The sequence below is a fragment of the Monopterus albus genome, unplaced genomic scaffold, assembly GCF_001952655.1.
Source record: "Monopterus albus unplaced genomic scaffold, M_albus_1.0 scaffold186.1, whole genome shotgun sequence".
Taxonomy (NCBI): domain Eukaryota; kingdom Metazoa; phylum Chordata; class Actinopteri; order Synbranchiformes; family Synbranchidae; genus Monopterus; species Monopterus albus.
This window is the reverse complement of record NW_018128066.1, coordinates 1362784-1381879: the sequence shown is the minus strand read 5'-3', so window position 1 is coordinate 1381879 and position 19096 is coordinate 1362784. Positions and strand designations below refer to the sequence as shown.

Genomic DNA, 19096 nt, shown 5'->3' with positions numbered 1-19096 from the left:
ACTGCGAGCTGTATGGCAAGATGTTGAACCCCTACCTGTGTGCTTACTATAAGTCCCTTTGGATGACGGTGTCTGCTGTAAAATTCAATCTGTTATGCACATTATGTGACACCAGCAGTAACATTTACACAGTTTGGGGCACTAACTTAGCAGTTATAAAAATGTGTGGCAGCCTTCTCCAGTCTCAACTCCTATCAAACTGAGGAATGTCTCTGTGGGGAATTAAAAGTTTTTGAGAGGCGTTCAGTAAATAATTCTCACACCTCGCATCCACTGCAGCTTTTTAAATACAGCTTTTTGTTATCGCTCCCACTTTTCACGGTTGCTGTTTGTGCTGCGGTCAGTGAGGGAATGAAATGATGCTTTGATAGGCTGACTGTGTTTTGTCGCTCTTCATTGGTATTCTGTATACAGGAAGAGTTGGGTGCAGAGGTTCCTCAGCTTTTCTCCTCCAGGTGTCATCCTTGCCTGTGAGGGCGGCTATTTGCAATGTCACTTAGCTCTCAATTAACATTTCTGTTTTGACTGTCATTTTTCTTCTTTTAGTGTCCTTTAATTGATCTGACCCCTGCTGCCAACCCCTGTGTTCAGTACAAGCCTTTCAAAACAATAAGGAAAAACACAGGAGTAGCAGAGCGCCATCTTTTGGTTGATTTCATGCTTTGCAATTGGTTTGAGCAGGTAAAGTGCAGCACGAAGGGCTTGATAGACAGATTTCCTGCAGTGCCACTTGTGTGTGGGTGTACTGATGCTCTTCCACGATAGGACAGATTGAGAGGTATTTAAATTTAGAACTATAACGCTGGCCCAAAGGGAATAAGTACTTTAGTTTTATACTCAGACAAATCAGAAATAAGAAGTATAATTTACAAAGCCTAACACTTCAGCTCTTCCACAGACACATGAATGTTAAGTGACCGTCTCACACCACTGAGTTTCAAGCAAGCAGAGCTGATGAATCGATGTCTGTCTTCTTTCTCTTTGTATCTTCAAATCTGTGTTTTGACAGCAGACGACACAGCAGGAAACACTTATTTGAAGCACCAAAGAAATGCTGTGAAAAGTAGTGGGCTGGAGCTTCTGTATTCTCCTCGCTGCCCTCTCTGCACTTCAGAGGGAAAGGGCCATGACCTTTTCTTCTGCTTTGTTTTGACAAACCAGAGTCCTTTGATTTAATAGCTAGGTAGTTACTGCAGCAAAAACAGACAAACGTTAGCTTCCTCTTTATATGTAATTGTGCACCAGTATTACAAATGGCACAAGTAGTGCAAAAAGCTTCAGCTGATTCATCCATAAGAATCTAAATGGAACCTGTGGAGGAATCAAACCTTTTTCTGACTGAACTGACAAACACAGAATTTCATTCCACCAATTAAATAAGTTGATTTCAGCTGAACTGAGCCCATCCTCCCAGCTAAGCCCTGTTGGAGCTGAGCATTGATGTTAGGCTCTGTACAGGTACACTGGACATTCGGTACTGCTGATGTTAACTTATTTTCTTTAATTCAAAGATTTTAAATGTGAAAGATCAGATGTGACTCTGTATTCACCATGAGACTGGGCCTTTAGTCATGGTTTCTGAAGTGATTAAGCAACAGTACTTGAGCTGTAGATGGAGGGGAATGAATTACAGTGTGTGATCAGATTTTGCACTGACCAGATAAGACACAGCATGCTCCAAGGATCCAATGTGGTGCCGTTCAGTAGGCAGAAAACAAGAATAAAGATAACTTGCAATCAATTTTGAACTCTCTCTTTTAAGTGAGTAATTACTCCAATTTTCAGTTCTGTTTTTATTTGTCTAGGTCAAATAAGGTTGTACTGTATACTGTCGTTAAATCCACTGCAAGAAGAAACTTATTAACGGAGTACTCCAGCAACTTTTTCCCCATAAAGTTTTATGACTTGTAAGAAAGACAGTATAAAAGAAATGGTCAAAACTGAAGCAGCACAGACTGATATACACTAGCTTTTACATCCTATCATAAGTCAAGCTCTGAAAATCCTGGGTCCCATAATGCAACAGTGTCTCTTTTTTAGATATAAATGTGTAAACTCTAAGCCCAATCCAAGATAACCTTAATGACATTAGCAAACTGTTTTGTTAGACAAAGATCCTTGAGAGGCACCAGTTATGTTATGTTGTTGTTTTAATGGGTTGAGTAGTTCCAGTGGTGATTAAACATACATTTACAAGTATAATTGTAGAAGTATACTTTAAAGAAAATTTCCAAGAAATGCAATAACCAAGAAATGCCAAGAATTCATTTTGTTAAACCTCTTCTCTAAACAGCAGTTTTCCAGTCATAGGCAGGTGTTGTCTCTTTCAAGCCTCCCTAAAATAAAAAACACAAGAATAAATTTGTACAAAACTGTATAAACACTGTGTTTAGCTAACATCTGCAGCTAATAACTACATAGCTTACTACCTACAGAAACCAAGCGATAGCTCCCAGCCCAGTACACATATCATTAGCTAGATTATTTTGTGCAACTAGTCAACTAAAAACATATAAAACAGCTGGACCCAGTTTTTAAGCAGCCTGTGAAGTAATGTTAATTAGCTAGCTAGCTATAACTGATAAAATCTTCTGACAGTTTCATTTCAGCTGACAAAATCAACAGTTGCCAGCTAGAACTGTGATTTGTGCTTTTGTTAACTTCTGTGTGAAACTGAAGGCCAAATGTTACAACAATGCTATGAATGAATAGGTCTACTGAGCTGGGTCTCAGTGTCTCCATATATGGGTGTCTGCATCTCTGTTCATCGGTCTATACAGCTGTGGGGTCCATGGGTGTGCTTGGGTTCACTAAGCTCGCTGCTGATGGCTGCACAGGGACTTTTCATTATCACAATGTCTCATAACTTTACACAAAGATAGTATCAATAGGTGTTCTGCCATATGTTGGTAAATTCAGTTTATCAGAAATGTCTCGGTGGAACAGAGAGATGATGGACTCACTTTCATAACGATATGGAATGCAGGGGTGCCACATGACATTTTGAATCAACTATGATCATCTTAATCTCAAAGCAAAAGTGATGTAATCTCTGGGAAATATGCAGATGAAGTTGCAGGTCTTAGTATTCTCTGAAATCAGAAGGGATAGAAAACAAGTTGTGCCATGCGAATGCTGTGTTTGCTGACGAGGTATTTGTTTGAATCAGTATGTGAATATGTGTTTGTCTGTCTTGCAGGCATATGGTTTCCTCGCCATCAATAAGAAGCTGGGCTTGAGTGGACGTCCAGACCGGCCAATGGGCTGCATTGGAACCTGCAAGGTACACTGTATGAATTTGCAATGTTGGGGAAGCTACTTTGAAAGCATAGCTTTGTAAGCTACAAGTTACTTCACACCAGAAGAAGTTAAACTACGTCAAAGCTACTCTAGGCAGAAATCTAGATTGGTTAACTACACTAAAGCTTCTTAGGAAAACTAGTTAAAACTACATTGAAAAAAAGATCAAACTGACAATGTATATGTGATACAAAATTATTACAAAGCTATAATACAAAAAAGTTACATCACAGCCAAACATGCCACTCAGTTGAGTTTGTTACCTGAGAGCTAAACCTGCCCTAAATAAAACAATCCCATCTGGGATTTCACAAAGAAAAATTTGACTACAACTAAAGCCATAAAAAACACATTTAACTTTTTAATAATGTTTGACTAACTTCAGCTCTGGTCTAAATAAGGGGGCCTGTGGTATTTTTACATGTTTCTTGTTTATACAAGTAGCAGTCTCTCAAAGTTCTTGTTCACCAGGCAGTTCCTTGGTGCTAAAAATGTCCTTGCCAGTGCTAAAAGGCTGCTTACATGCAACATGGTAAAACAGAAATAAAATAAATGTTCTTTCCTTCTGTGTCCTAAAATTGGTTGTAGTTTTAGTAGTTAACTACAAAAAAACTAGCCGAATCGCTAAGCAAATATTAATGTAGTTGAACTACCAGCAAGCTATGGTAACATGTAGTTAAGTTACTAGTTTGATTACATGTAGTTCACTACTCTCCAACACTGTGGACTTGCATGTGTACGTACGGGTAGATGCACATGCATATGCACACTTCATGGTGCCCTGCTGCACAGGTCATGGGTAATCACTAACACAGCTTCCACATATCGATCCGCCTACATTTCCCAGAGCTCCGAGGAATTGACTACAGCTCAGAAAATTAATGTAGAGACCAAAAATATTCTGTTTCAAGAGTTTTGCTCTTCTTTGAGCATACAGTATGCATCAGTGAATGCTGAATACATCTTGCTTATTGTCAGGACTTATTGCATTTTAATATGATAAGCTGCTGTACGGCAGTGTTGGTGTGTGTGTGTGTGTATATCTGAGTGTGCATATTATGTGGCTGTGGATGTATGTTTTTTCTACCATTTGGGTGTGTGTTTGTGTATGCTAATGCCTCTTGCTGAGGTTGTTTGCAGTTTCTCCCAGATGAAGGTCATAGCATTTAGCAATAAGTTAAGCCAGAGCTGCTTTATCAAACAAAGCCATCGCCAAATAAATGAATCATGGCTCCCAACGCATTCCTAAGACAATATTGTAATGGAACATTTATGGAGAAGATGGCCGACTGCCAGAGGACATTATAATCATCAGTGTGTATGTATGCCTGTCTGTGTGTGTGTGTGTGCCCCTGTGATCATCTCTGTATACGAGTTGTGTGTATGTGCGCTATATGTGTTATCAGGAGCAATTTCCTGTGTCCCCTCTTTCTTAGGACTGATGACTTGTTTTGCACGCTGCATGTATATTTGGCTATTTGTGAACTATCCGTCTTCTAATACTTGTGTGCGTGTGTCTCCCTCCAGATTTATCGTATCCTGGGCAAGACGGTGGTGTGCTACCCAATAGTGTTTGATCTAAGTGACTTTTACTTGTCCCAAGATGTTATGCTGCTGATTGATGACATTAAGGTAAGTCAGGGTCACACATTTGGAGAGAGACGGTGTATTCAGTTTGTCTGGTCTAAAGAGTGCATCCTGACATTTGTGAAAAAGACTCATTTGGTTTGACTTCATACTTATTTTACTGTTATACATGATACCACTGCTAATTCTGTTTTTCCTGAACAAAGCTCTTCTATACTTTTTTGATTGACTGCAGTATTTCTGCAGCATCCCCCTGGTTAATTCATGCTGGGGACCTTTTTCTCCAGATCACTGTATTTATAGATAGGGCAACAGTGCTTTGTTTGAAAGAAATTTAGTGTAAGCAGCATTAAAAAAATATAATATATTTTAAAAATTAGTTTATACTGAGCATTTTAATTATTAGAATGAGTGTATAATACTGTATATTTTACAGTAAGTAAACTGTTGCCATATTTTTACAGGGCCTGATCAGCTATCCTAATGTATATTTTATTTTTCACTGGAGAAAATGTAATATTATCCATCCATTATTTATACTGCTTATTCCTGGTATAGGGTCACAGGGGGGTCGGAGCCTATCCCAGCTGACATTGGGTGAGGGCCAGGGTAAACCCTGGACAGGTCACCAGTGTATCACAGGGCTGACACTTAGAGACAAACAACCACACACACCCACTCCTACAGTCAGTTTAGAGTCGCCAGTCAACCTAAGCTGCGTGTCTTTGGACTGTGGGAGGAAGCCGGAGTACCCAGAGAGAACCCACACAGGCACAGGGTGAACATGCAAACTCCACACAGAAGGGCACTAGGTTGGCCTGGGTTCAAACTGAGAATCTTCTTGGCAACGGTGCTAACCACTGCGCCACCATGCTACCCAGTAATATTATTTAAAATTTTAATACTAATACATTTAGATTTTTGTGGAGCATGAGATTTTGAATATGTCATAAGGGTAAATGAAGTTTTTTTTTTAAACCTGGTCCTCAAACCTGTTTTTTTTTTTTTTATCATAATTGTTGATTGTATTCAAAATGCAACTCTTGTGAATTATAATTTATCTTAGTTTTGAAGATAAATGAATCAAATTCCAGTGTCTATACTGATTGGTATGGCATTTGAGGAGGTTGAACAAGTAGCACTGATTCACTTTCTCCTGAGAAACAGTGAAGACCCAGCAGCACGTCCATGCTAGTCTGAAATGGTGCTGTGTGTGTCTGTGTGTGCAGAATACCCTGCAGTTCATCAAACAGTGCTGGAAGATGCAGGGACGTCCTCTCTTCCTTGTTCTCATCCGTGAGGATAACATCAGGTAATATACACACTCCATAATAGCTCTTTTATTTTTTTCTGTCGTTTGATAGCCTCTCATAGCTTTCTTCCTTCTCCTATCTCTCTGCACATCACCCTGTGTCTGATTCTGGCTCAAGGCTTGTGACAAAATGTCACAAGCCTTGACAGTCGCATTGCAATTTAGTTCCGTTTTTTTATTCCAGTGTTTCTTTCCCTCTCTTAGCTTCTGCATGTACAATTTATCTTTATAGCAGGAAGGTGTATGTACTTGCTGATTGGCTGATAATGTTTCTCATTTGTATCACTATAGCCTGGCTGGTGGGCTGATTACAGCAGTACTGACCATTATCCAGGGAGCCATATGTTAAATGTGCTACAAATGCTTGAACAGCCACACTGCAGCATCTGGAATGTGTTTGTGAACACTTACAGAAGCAGCTCAGTAGTCATTAGTTTGCTATTGATTTGGCTGATGACCTGTATGGGAGGCGAGGGAAGGCCCAATAAAGCAATGAGGGTTGAGTTGAAGTGCTGATTTATTCAGAAATTTCAGTTAGGATTGTTACATTTAATGCTGATCTTGTGTTTCAAATATAATCAGTAACACAAATGATGAAAGTTATAGAAAACAACACAAAACATTCTAATGTCTGTCTCACCAGGGGGAGCCGCTTCAACCCAGTCCTGGACATGCTGGCGTCTTTTAAGAAAGGCAACATTGGAGGCGTCAAAGTTCACGTTGACCGACTTCAGGTTTGTGAATCCAGTTAATTAAATTAATGTTTGTTTATGTATGTAGTCTGTCATGTGGCCATTCTTAGGGCTCCTTCATACTCTATGTATGCTATGCCACCACGAAGCCTTCTAGCTGTGCACAGAGGATTTGACATGTACTTGCGTAACAGAGTATGTCATCCAAACTTTTATGACACGATGCAAGTCTTTGGTTACAGGAGAAGAACTGTTTCTGGTGTCAATAAGCAGCAAAATGGAAATGGCAGGCATGTAGGGATAAATTCAATCAGAAACTTGGTGTCAACACACATTAATGAATTAGTGTTACTGAGTGATGCCATATTTTTGGCAAGAGGGCATGAATGAAACAAGCAAAGCACATGCCACAGATGCTAAGAAAACGGCTTATTCACAATACTACAGAGAAGGGGTCAGCAGGGTTCCAGGGTCAGTGCATTTTCATTAGACAGCATAATGCCTCCTAAAAGCTGGCTCAGGGAAATAAAGGGGAAACTGTACACTAAGTAATAAATATGAATGAAATAATGAACCACATCTTAAGGACCACAAAAACAACTAAAGGAAAATTGCATTATAATGGGTCTTATTTGCTAAATGTCTTATGTTCAGCTGTTACTTCATTGTAGCATCAGGCCACTAAAATGCAACCCCAAATATATAATCAGCATGTTGATATTAAAAATGGATCACATGACTATGTGTAGTTGTCAATGACAAACCACTGACAGTTCCACCCCACTCTGCGGTTGCACTCAACAGTTGACTTGAGCAACTTTTAGCTAATTGTTTTGGTTTTGCAGCCCACAGCCTCTGACGATATTCTCACTGCTTTCATTTGCAGTAGCAAGTTCCTCCAATTCCAGTAACATAGCATCATTATTAAAACTGTCTTTGTGACTTATTGCACCATTTCATACACTTGTCCTTTATTTTGGGTGGCTGCCTTCTATAAACAAGTTCAACTCACTGCAATGCTTACAGCAGTGTTCATTAATGTACAATTAACCCTCTCAGTTTTCACAGCAGATTAGTTGTGGGATTTTCGACACAGTCCATCCTCATGTTAGTAAAGAGCAGGAAAATAAGGCCAAGGTAGAACTAGAATTATTTTCACATTGGTAACTTTAACCAAGTGTTGTGTCAAACTTATGACAGGTCTTCCAGCCCTAACTTCTCTCCCACAGTGTCTGTGCTGTTCAGCAGAGACTTCCTCACATGATCCCTTTTTTTGTTTTTGCTTTAAAGTTCTTCCTTCCCTTCACCTGTTTGCTATTCACTTCAGAGCAGACTTCTGCAGCTTTGAAACACTTCCCCTCTTCATCATCTCATTGTTATGGGGAGCAGGATTGCTCCTCTCCTACACCTCCTGTTTTTGTTTTGGAGTTTGCTTCAGTTGGAATGGCTAATATCAAATTTAGAACACAGGAGCAAGTATTGAACTGCACTCTTTACTCCTACACATGCTTTTAAAATACTCGCACTCTCATCATCACATTACTGTGTTAGACACTTGCTTGTTATTGCAGCTGTGCACATTTGTAAAATTTGAAACGGTGCACTTTGTTCTACTCCATGTGTTGTTTGTTATGAGCTGCATTATTCTAGCAGTTGTTATCTCTACTGAGTCACCTGACAAACCTCCCTTTGGGGATTTACACAGCACTGTATCCTGATCTCCTGTATTTTTGTGCTCCCGAGTTTGCCTTTAGAGTACAACTTTCACACACATCTTCACACATAGATATACAGTATTTCAGTAAGGAGAGATCAAATGGAAGTGACTAACAAAATTTATTAAGCAACACAGAGATTTTTGGCAATTAGACTCCAGCAGTGTGATGCATCCTCATTAGGCATATGCCTATTTGAAAACTGGAGATAGGAGAGGATCCCCGAGTCTAGACACTGTTGTTGCTGGAGTAGAGACAGCAGGTGGCTGATGAAAGCTGACAGTGTACTTGGACAACATGGAGGTTATGGAGGTGATGGTGAGGAGGTGGGTTATGAAGCCCTAAAAATGAAAGACAGTCAGCGAGAATTGCACCAATAATTTAAAGAACGGCAGCCAATGACTGATTGGCTTAAGAAACACCGGCAGAAAAATCACTGGTCAGATATGGCGACTTCAGGATTGAAGGAGGGGAGTGTTCTGACAGCACAGGGAAGCAGAGGTGATGGAGAGAACCAGATAAATAGCTTAGATTAACCCATGCAAACAGAATGTGAGGGAAGAGATCTTCTTTTCTGAACTTTCACCTGCAGAATCTCTTCTATATTGAACCCTGTACTGACAGAAAAATATCCTTGCAAATCATTAAATGTATTGTTTTCCTAATAAACCTTTTAGACCCTGATCTCTGGAGCAGTGGTGGATCAGCTGGACTTCCTGCGTGTCAACGAGGCAGAGTAAGAGTTTCCTCTAGTCTTTATGCTTGATTTGTCATTTTGTCCCTGTTATAATTGTTAAAGTGTTGTATAACTGGCATAGAGACTTAGTTAAAAATGTTTTCAGGATCAATAAATCAGCGGAGCATAAAACAACAAAAAGTCAAAGGAGCTGTTCCTGCATTATTTTATTTGTTGCTTCAAGTGTGAAATGTCATAAACAAGAAAACCAAGCAGTAAAAAAAGAACAAATTGGATCTAGTGTGTATGCACAGATAGTATATATTGCCTGTGTATGTGTGCATAGGATCCCAGAGTTTAAAAGCTTTGAGGAGCTAGAGCTGCCGAAACACTCTAAGGTGAAGAGACAGACAAGTACACCCAACGTCTCAGACCTGGAGCAGCAGCCAGAGATAAGCGTTGAGGAGTGGCTGCACAAGTCCACCCATGAGATCATCCAGAAGTTCCACGTGAGTTCAAAGGCTTTAGGGGAGAAGCCCCCACAGATATAGACTGGGATTAATTGTAGAGCAAATATGATTCATTTTGGTTTTTATTAATATATCAATAACTATCCAATAAACCTAACAACAGTTATAAAACCTATAGCCAACTTATTTCTGAATGATACAGTAAATCATATTAAAACAGATTCCAAAGCACTGTAGTTTTTAGAATAAGTTTTTAACTGCCATTAGAATGTTGCTCTTTTTGACAAATTTGAAACATATAGCTTGTATTTAAAGCTACTTTTCCTAATTTCTTTTCAGATGCTAGAGGGTCAATTGAGACTCAAAATAAACTGACACCATAAGCCGCTCCTAACTGCCCCTGTCCCCTCCCATCAACATCTTGTTTCTTAGCAACAGCGTAAACTACAGATGCCTAGTTACCACAAACAATATAAAATGCAACCTCCAGTATAAAGCTAGCATTTGTTGGTTAACTAACAGAGCTATCAGGAGGATGCACAACTCTTGAACGTTCAGTGAGAACCAGAGGTGGCACTACGCGTTCCCACGGCAGCTACCATGCTCGGGCACACCAAACGATTTGTAATCAGAGTGAAAGATCAACATCCAGATGTCACTGCGACGCATTGTTTTCTGCACCAGGAAGCACTCATTGCATTAAGACATTACCGGCAGACCTAGCTGCTGTACTGGAAGATGTTGTGCGCATGATAAACTTTGTGAAGATGAGCCCTGTAAAAAGTCGCATGTTCGCATCACTGTGTGAGGAAATGGGAGCGCAACATAAAGCGTTATTCCTCCACATGGAGGTCCGGTGGCTGTCCTGTGGCAAAGTTTTAGCCCGTGTGTATGAGCTGCAGGAGGACCTTAAAGTGTTTTTGACAAATGAGAAGTATGATGACACTAGGTTGCTCTCAAGTGACAAGTGGTGTGCAAGACTAGCTTATCTGGCAGACATATTTCAACATCTGAATGACCTGAACACACAAATGCAAGGCCAAAATGAAATGAAAATCAGCTTTGTGTTCAACTAAATAGGCCTAGGTTTACTGAGTAAGTAAATTGAGACTAGATTTTCATTATATTTCAATAAATATACTTTTTGTGACATTTTTGTTTGGTGGTGTGCCTTGTGATTTTTCTAATGTAAAATATGTGCCGTGGCTCAAAAAGGTTGGGAAACACTGGTCTAAATAAAAGAGGACTCTTGCTCTGCGTAGCGGTACTAACGCCATTTCCACGCACTTGGAAAACATGCGGGGGACCAGTGAATAGCCGAAGGGCAGCCTGTTGTACTGTAAAAGTGAACCTCGTGTTAACATATTATGAAGCCCAAATCGCAACCTGGGCACATGGTGACGGCGGCGTGGCACTGGAGTCTGGCAGTGAGGAATGGCTCTTAGCCATGATAAAAGGGAACGTACTTACCCATGATGTTTCTTCTTAGACTGCTGAAGAAAAAGAGGGAGCCGATCACAGGTCACAGTGGCATTTATGCCCTCGCAGCAGACCTGTTTGGGGACAGCCCAGTGCATGGCGCTTTGGTATGTTAGGAGAAGGATTTTAAATTCTATTCTGAATTTTACAGGGAGCCAGTGGAGAGAAGCTAATATGGGAGAGATATGATCTCTCTTGCTAGTTCCTGTCAGTACTCTGGCTGCAGCATTTTGGATTAACTGGAGGCTTTTTAGGGAATTATTGGGACATCCTGATAGTAAAGAGTTACAATAGTCCAGCCTGGAAGTAACAAATGCATGGACCAGGTTTTCAGCATCACTTTGAGACAGGATGCTCCTGATTTTTGCAATATTGCGCAGGTGAAAGAAGGCAGATCTAGAGACTTGGTTTATGTGTGATTTAAAGGACATATTCTGATCAAAGATGACTCCAAGATTCCTCACAGTAGTACTGGAGGCAAGAGCTATGTCATCTAAAGTAACTATATGATTAGACAGCAGATTTCTAAGGTTTCCAGGCCCAAGCACAATGACTTCAGTTTCGTCAGAGTTTAGAAGTAAGAAGTTGCAGGTCATCCAGGCCTTTATGTCTTTAAGACATGCTTGAAGTTCAACCAGCTGATCTGATTCATTTGGCTTCATAGATAAATATAACTGAGTATCATCTGCATAGCAATGGAAATTTATGTTGTGCTTCCTGATAATATTGCCTAAAGGGAGCATGTATAAAGTGAAGAGAATTGGACCTAACACAGAGCCCTGTGGAACGCCGTGACTAACTTCAGTTTGTGTGGAACATTCGTCATTAACATGAACAAATTGAAATCTTTCTGATAAATAAGATTTGAACCAACTTAGCGCAGTTCCTTTAATCCCAATAACATGTTCAAGTCTCTGCAGTAAGATGCTGTGATCAATGGTGTCAAAAGCAGCACTGAGATCTAAGAGGACAAGTATGGAGACAAGTCCTTTGTCCGAGGCTAGGAGAAGATCATTGGTGACTTTCACCAATGCGGTTTCTGTACTATGATGGACTCTAAATCCTGACTGAAAATCCTCAAACAAATCATTCTTGTGCAAGTGGTCACATAACTGCTTTGCAACAGCTTTTTCAAGGATTTTGGAAATAAATGGGAGATTGGATATTGGTTTATAATTAGCTAGGACACCTGGGTCAAGAGTAGGCTTTTTGAGTAGAGGTTTAATTACTGCAAGTTTAAAAGCCTGTGGAACATAACCTGTTAATAGAGAGAGGTTAATCAGATCTAGTATGGATGTGTTGATTAGGGGAAAGACGTCTTTGAGCAGCCTGGTCGGGATGGGGTCCAGGAGACATGTTGATGATTTAGATGAAGCAATTGTTGAGGTCAACTCAGAGAGATCTATAGGGGAGAAGTAGTCCAAGTATAAATGAGGTCTTACAGATGTTTCTAAAGCCATTGTAGTAGATGGCACATCTGTGAGAGCTGTGGGAGTGGTCCGACCAATTTTTTTCTCTAATAGTTGTGATTTTATTTGTAAAGAAGCTCATGAAGTCATTGCTGCTGAGATCTAAGGGAATGTTAAGCTCAACAGCACTGTGGCTCTTTGTCAGCCTGGCTACAGTGCTGAAAAGAAACCTGGGGTTGTTCTTATTTTCCTCAATCAGTGATGAATAAAATGCGGTTCTGGCACTATGAAGGGCTTTCTTATATGTTATTAAACTATCTTTCCAGGCTATGAAAAACTCTTCTGACTTAGTGGAGCGCCACCTCCTTTCCATTTTTCGTGATGCTTGCTTTAGGGACCGGAGCTGCGAGCTGTACTACAGGGCTAGCCTCCTCTGTTTCACTACCTTCTTTTTCAGAGGGGCAATGGTATCAAGTGTATTACACAGGAAGGCTGCAGTACTATCAACAAGATTATCGATTTGTGTGGGAGTAAAGTTAAGGTGGCTCATTCTTGTCAAGCCTCACTTGGCCACCTGCCTCCTGTGTCATTATAACAGCATGTTTTGGTACCATCAGCCCAAGTCTGCCTACAGCTGTTAATAGCTGTCTTTGATCTGACTCTGTAACTGAATATTTTAAGATTTCAAATTTGCATTAATGTTTAAGCAATCAAAAGCTCAAACCATAACTGAACTGCACTTGTGCGTTGTTGGCTTCATGAGCCCTTCAAAAGCCACACAGGAGTCTTTGTTACAGTCTACTCTACTCTACTTAGCATATACATTATTTTTTACACACTGTCATGACATCCCGTATCTTGTGTCTTTAATTTATTTAATTCAAGAAGGTTAGTGGCCATAAAACAGCCACCAAACATAATAACCAGTTTACTTTTGTAAGTATCTCAACCAAATAATTTATCCCAACTGTCCTCTGGCATGTTTTCCACTTTAAAGAAATATTAAGACTACTATAAAAAGTGATTTTTATTTGATCACTTTTTATAAATTATGTTTTCGCCAGTATTGTAGAAATAATAATCAATTTTGTTTGAGAATAATGATTTCAGTGTGACCTGTTCTTGTTTTACTTGTAAGTGGATAATTTTGCAGCTTTGCATGAAGTATGCAATTAAAGCATTTGTCCCCATTTATGTGTATATGTTTTTACCCGTAACTGTTTGTATGTATCACTAGCCTGATCTTACCATTTTTCTATATGTGTGTCATTGCACAGGACTCAGGCTGTTTGGCCAGTCAGGCTCAGCTTGCAGCCATCCTTCTTAAGAGAGAAGGACCAGACTTCCTTGCTAAAGATGGTAAGTACACTCTCAAAAAATGAGTGATTGAGCAACATAAATGACTACTACCCAGGTGTGCTGAAACAGATCATTTAATTAACTTCCACATTAAATGCAAAGTAAATTTGATGTCAGTGTCACCAGTTGGCACTTTGCTACTATTAATTGTCCACTGTCACTCCACTAAATTCCAGGAAAGCCCATTTTGATGCATCCACAAGTAGTTTTTCATCACTCATTGGTCTTTATCGTGCTTTTGAATGTGTAGTAACAGCAGTTCACATTCACAGAGAATGGGGTGTACATTTGGATATGAATGTTTATGGCTTTGTGATGCTTTTTAATGTCTGAACACAAAAACATATTTGTGATTCCAGAAAACATGAATGATGAACTGGAGAGAATCTACAGAAGAGCCGGCAGCAGAAAGCTTTGGTCTGATTCTCTCTCTCTCTATCTCTGTCTCACACACACACAAATATTTACAGCACATACAGTTACTTCATTTGTTGAGCTTTCATTCCAGATCCAGACTTTTTTGTTTTGTTTTGTGTGTGTGTGTGTGTGTGTGTGTGTGTGTGTGTGTTTATATAAAAGAGATTACCAAAAGTATCCAGATCTTAAAAAATAAACTCTAAAGACACATTCAGAGCCGGTGATACATTTTTTGTATTTCCATTTTATTATGTTAACCTGTGGTCTTGTCATTTTTAGTCACACCTCTGTTGGATAAATCCATGTGAGCTGAAAGATGATTACAGTTCATATTAGAAAAGTGGAGCATATGTAGAATTTTGCTTTATGTTTTTTGCCGGGGTCCCCTCGGAAAAATATATTGTCTCCATAGCAGTTGTGTCCCATTTGTCATCCTTACATAAGTTCTTCTCTCATGTGGCCACTTTCAAATAACTGCTCTAACTTTAATCTGGCTGAACTGTAGGCTGGTAGTGCGCCATGTTGCTGCCATTATCAAGAAGTTCGCCAGCTCTATAGCTCCTCACATCACCACAATTCTGGTGCATGGGAAACAGGTAATGTCCAGGCAGAGATGGACTGAAGCCTCTGCATGTTTACTCCCAGTTAGCTGGCTAGCTAGCTACCTAGCGTGAGAGCTGTGTGGAATTTTGCCAATCCTGCTTTGAATTTCCTCATAACCAGGGTGTCAGTAGAAAGCAGAAAAAATAATTAGCTACTTTCAAGGTTTGGATTTGCAATGCTAATATTTCAAAAAGCTCACTTCTCCTCCACTAGCTTATGTAAAGGAGTAGGCAACATTAAAATTAACTAAATTTTTTGGACAGGCTAAGAATAAAAATAATTTGAATCGAAAACTGTGAAATGTATACATATACTGAATAAAAATACTAACTGTGTTCAACATTATTCAGGCTATTTTTTTAGTAAATGTTACGCTCATCCAACATTTGGTTGTTAAACATAACTTCCCACAGTGATGTGCTCTAAATGACTGGTAGACACCCTGGTAGCAGGTGATGTAATACAGCAGCAGGCTAGTCTCTTTGTATCTTGCAAAATCTTTAATCAGCTATTTCTGGGTAAACTAGTTAAACTACTAAGTTAAGCACAGTGAGATGGCTAACTCACACAGTCACGAGTTTGGCCAAGCTAGCTACCTTACTCAGGTGCATACAGGAGCTTGTCATCTGTGTGCTTTGTCTCTCCATTAACCATCACAGAGGCTAGACATGCAGTTATGCTTTTTTTGTTTTTCTACAGCATCACCCACTGCTCTAGTGCTCGCTATATGTTCCAAATGAAATAGAATTTGGCTGTTGGGGATGGTGCTGTAAATGCCTTTACACTCACTGTTACTTCAGGTCTGTTATATGCACCAGACAGAAGCACGTAACAGCCACAGTTTACAAATTCATCATAACAAAAAGTCAACATAAAGGCACATTAGTACTTAGTACTAGTATTAGTACTACAGTAATTCTATGGAAAAAACCAAAAGGTCTAGGCTCAAGGATGTTACCCATATTGATTAGGCTGCTTTTCAACACTCACCTTTTCCATCTTAAAGCTTTCATCAAAGCTGATCATCTTTCACTTTGTTGTCAGCTGTACTAATATGTACTGTAGACTATAATGCTAGTTTTACTGTTGTAAACAGTGTTAAATGAAACATTTGACACACGGCCACAGTTCTAGTCAAACGATATAGCATTCTGTTCTTGATATTTGATCACAAAGTTGCCAAAATCTGATTTTTTTTTGTGGTATACTGCTGGCCCAGCTCATAGTCTGAGTCACAGTGTGAGTGTGTTAACAGGCTTCACACACACACACACACACACACACACACACACATATATATATATATATATATATCCCAATTTGGGTTGCATCAGGCAGGGCATCCGGCGTAAAACACGTGCCAAATGTATACATGCGAACGGTTGATTCGCTGTGGCGACCCCTAACGGGAACAGCCGAAAGTAGTAGTAGACTGCTGGCCTGGCTCATAAAGGACTGACCAAATACTGTAGATGGCTGTCCCAGCTTCTCATGTGATCTGTTCCCCTCTTTAGTGGCTAGTGTTTTCTGTGCCTGTGGTTTGATTTGAATTTGTTTCTGGGTGACCGACATGACATCTATTATATGCTGTTTTATTAGTTAATAGGATTTTAGAATCCAGAAATGTGATTATGTTATATAGGGGGGAAAAGCCCAGAGGCTGGTTTCCAACTTGCTGGGAAGCACCATCAATATTCAGTTCAATTTACTTTTTCATTTATCTAACATGGGCCAGGAAGTGAAGCTTGAAATGTGTTACCCAAGAAAGCATCAGTGGATTGTCTTCTAAACAAGTAACGCTTCTGCAGTTGTGCTCAAGATGTTCCTTTATATTTCTGCAGGTTTAAACACTGAATAACTCCACACACAGACACACACAGTTAAGAAAAGGGTTGTTCTCAACATATAATAAGAAGAGGCTGAATTTCAGCTGATTATATTCATGGCCTCATTAATGAAGTGATTTCATTTGTTCACCACTTCACCTCCATGTGTCTGTAGCAACTGTGGCTGTGAGCTACCATGTAGGGATTGCCACAGTTGACATGTGTGCTGCTTTTTCCTCATAGGATCCCTGCAGGCAGGAGGAGGCAGTCTGAAGGCTGCAGTGACTCTTGTGAATAAATAACTAAGAATTAGTGAACATTAAAATATTTGGTGGGAAGCCAAGCCTTTTATTTCGGCTTCAGATAACTAGATGAAATTTATTAATGAGGACTGGGACTGACACATTTTAATATGGTAGCAAAGGTTTAATTTAAAAATTGACATCAGTGCTGGAATTTGATCATTCTGATGTTTGGATGATATGCTAGTTCGGGGGCACTGACTTAATACATTTGCAGTTACAAATTCTTACTATTTTTATCATGTAAATGAACTTTTTAGGTATTTTTACTGCCATTTAATCAGAAGTTTGAGGAACAGCAATCACAATAAATTGAAAACATTTTCTCCCCAGTCCTGTTAGTATGACACATACAGTACATGTGCACTGTATAATACACGCTCTACTGAGGCTGCGGTAAAACTGAGGAATTGACTCCTCTGCCTTACAGATGAACAGAAATCATATCACAGTCCTGGCTGTTAGTTGTTATCTATCATGATGTCAAGACTGTTCTTGTGTCTCTTTGCCCACTAGGTCTGTTGTCCGTCTTGCTGCCAGTCTCTTAACTAAGATAGTGGACAGCCTTGCTCCCAGTATTACTAGTGTTTTAGTGAATGGCAAGCAGGTAAGTGGACACACAGCAGGGTAGGAGTAACCTATTGTAAAATGATTCTGGGTCATGACTGGGAAAATGGCATGTCAGGATTTTAATGTTCACTGATTTAAAAAAAGAAAATAAATGTGGATATATGTGATTATAAGCTCCTCATGCTGACATCCTATGGAAAATGACTTAGGCTAGCTGCATGCTCACATTCCTCATCACAGCTTACCTCCATTGTGTGTGTAGATGTAGTGAGGCTGCCAGTGTGACCAGTGTTGAATCCTAATGTGCCCTGCATCCACTAGAAACACTCCCTGTGCCAAATGATATATTGTGACCCAGGAATTTGTCTGATGCCACCCCCTCACGCCGCATGAGTTTCGGTGCATCATATCCTGTCAAGTGTTACTCAGAGATTAGCCTGCTCTCGAGAGTGTCAGTTATCTCACCTCCTTTTTACCCTTCCCAACAGTTTTAGGCATTTCATTATGCTCAAGTAGCTCAAGGTGTGAATCTGCATATAGATTGCCAACCAGAGGGAATGCTGCTTTCAGCATGATTGGAAAAGCTGATTTAAAATTTGAGACAGCCGTGTTCCTCTGCATACAATAACAGTTCACTTGGAAAAAATAAGAGGCATCACCCCATTTACTGTAAGTCAATCCTGACTCAAGTTATGATTACATTGAAAGGATTGGAATCCAATGATGTATTCTTCTTCACTTCAAAGTCAGTCACTTCCAAACTTTATTTCCGAGCTCCAGGCTTCTCTTTCCTCACTTAGAATCTATTTAGATGTAAAGATGAATCAAAGTTCTGGATTTCACCAGCTGAAGCCAAGGATAAAAGTGTGTCCTCTCAGCGGAAGATTGTTGAGGTGTAATTTTCATGAGATGGCTTTCAAAGGGAACAAAATACAAAAGAGTAATCTTCTCATTTTTTTTCCTACTGACTTTTATATGACTCTGGGAAAGGAGGCCAATTTTAGAGTGATGGAACAAAGATAGTTGTAGCAACGGCACCTCAGTGGACATACTGTGTGTACATGCAAGTCTACAAATGTACAAGTGTTTGTGTACCAGCACTGCCACACATACACACACATGTGTGTGCACAAGTTTAAATATATTCAGCGGAAGAGCTCTGATGCACTGCAGAGAACTTTCTAGCTGTATGTGTGTTTGGTGTATGCTCTTCTTCCCTTTGCACATGCTAATAATGCCTGTGAATACTAGGTGACCCTCGGTCTATTTGGGCATGAGGAGGAGGTGATCTCCAACCCACTGTCACCGGGGGTGATCCAGGGCATCATCTACAGCAAGTGCTCCCCTTATGATGGGGAGCGGGAAGCTGTTCTTCAGCA

At 39.9% G+C, this 19096-nt stretch overlaps 1 protein-coding gene across 1 annotated transcript in view; it reads left to right on the top strand.

Annotated features, from left to right (window-relative positions):
- Positions 1-19096, top strand: part of LOC109969908 (phosphorylase b kinase regulatory subunit beta-like) — a 118261-nt gene that overhangs the window by 92973 nt on the left and 6192 nt on the right. Inside the window, 11 exon segments of the mRNA XM_020617137.1 lie at positions 3200-3283; positions 4828-4932; positions 6117-6199; positions 6843-6933; positions 9284-9342; positions 9629-9791; positions 13918-13999; positions 14359-14416; positions 17664-17754; positions 18969-19092; positions 19095-19096. The exon segment at positions 19095-19096 is cut by the window's right edge and continues 71 nt beyond it. Of these exon segments, the coding sequence (XP_020472793.1) occupies positions 3200-3283; positions 4828-4932; positions 6117-6199; positions 6843-6933; positions 9284-9342; positions 9629-9791; positions 13918-13999; positions 14359-14416; positions 17664-17754; positions 18969-19092; positions 19095-19096 (942 nt within the window).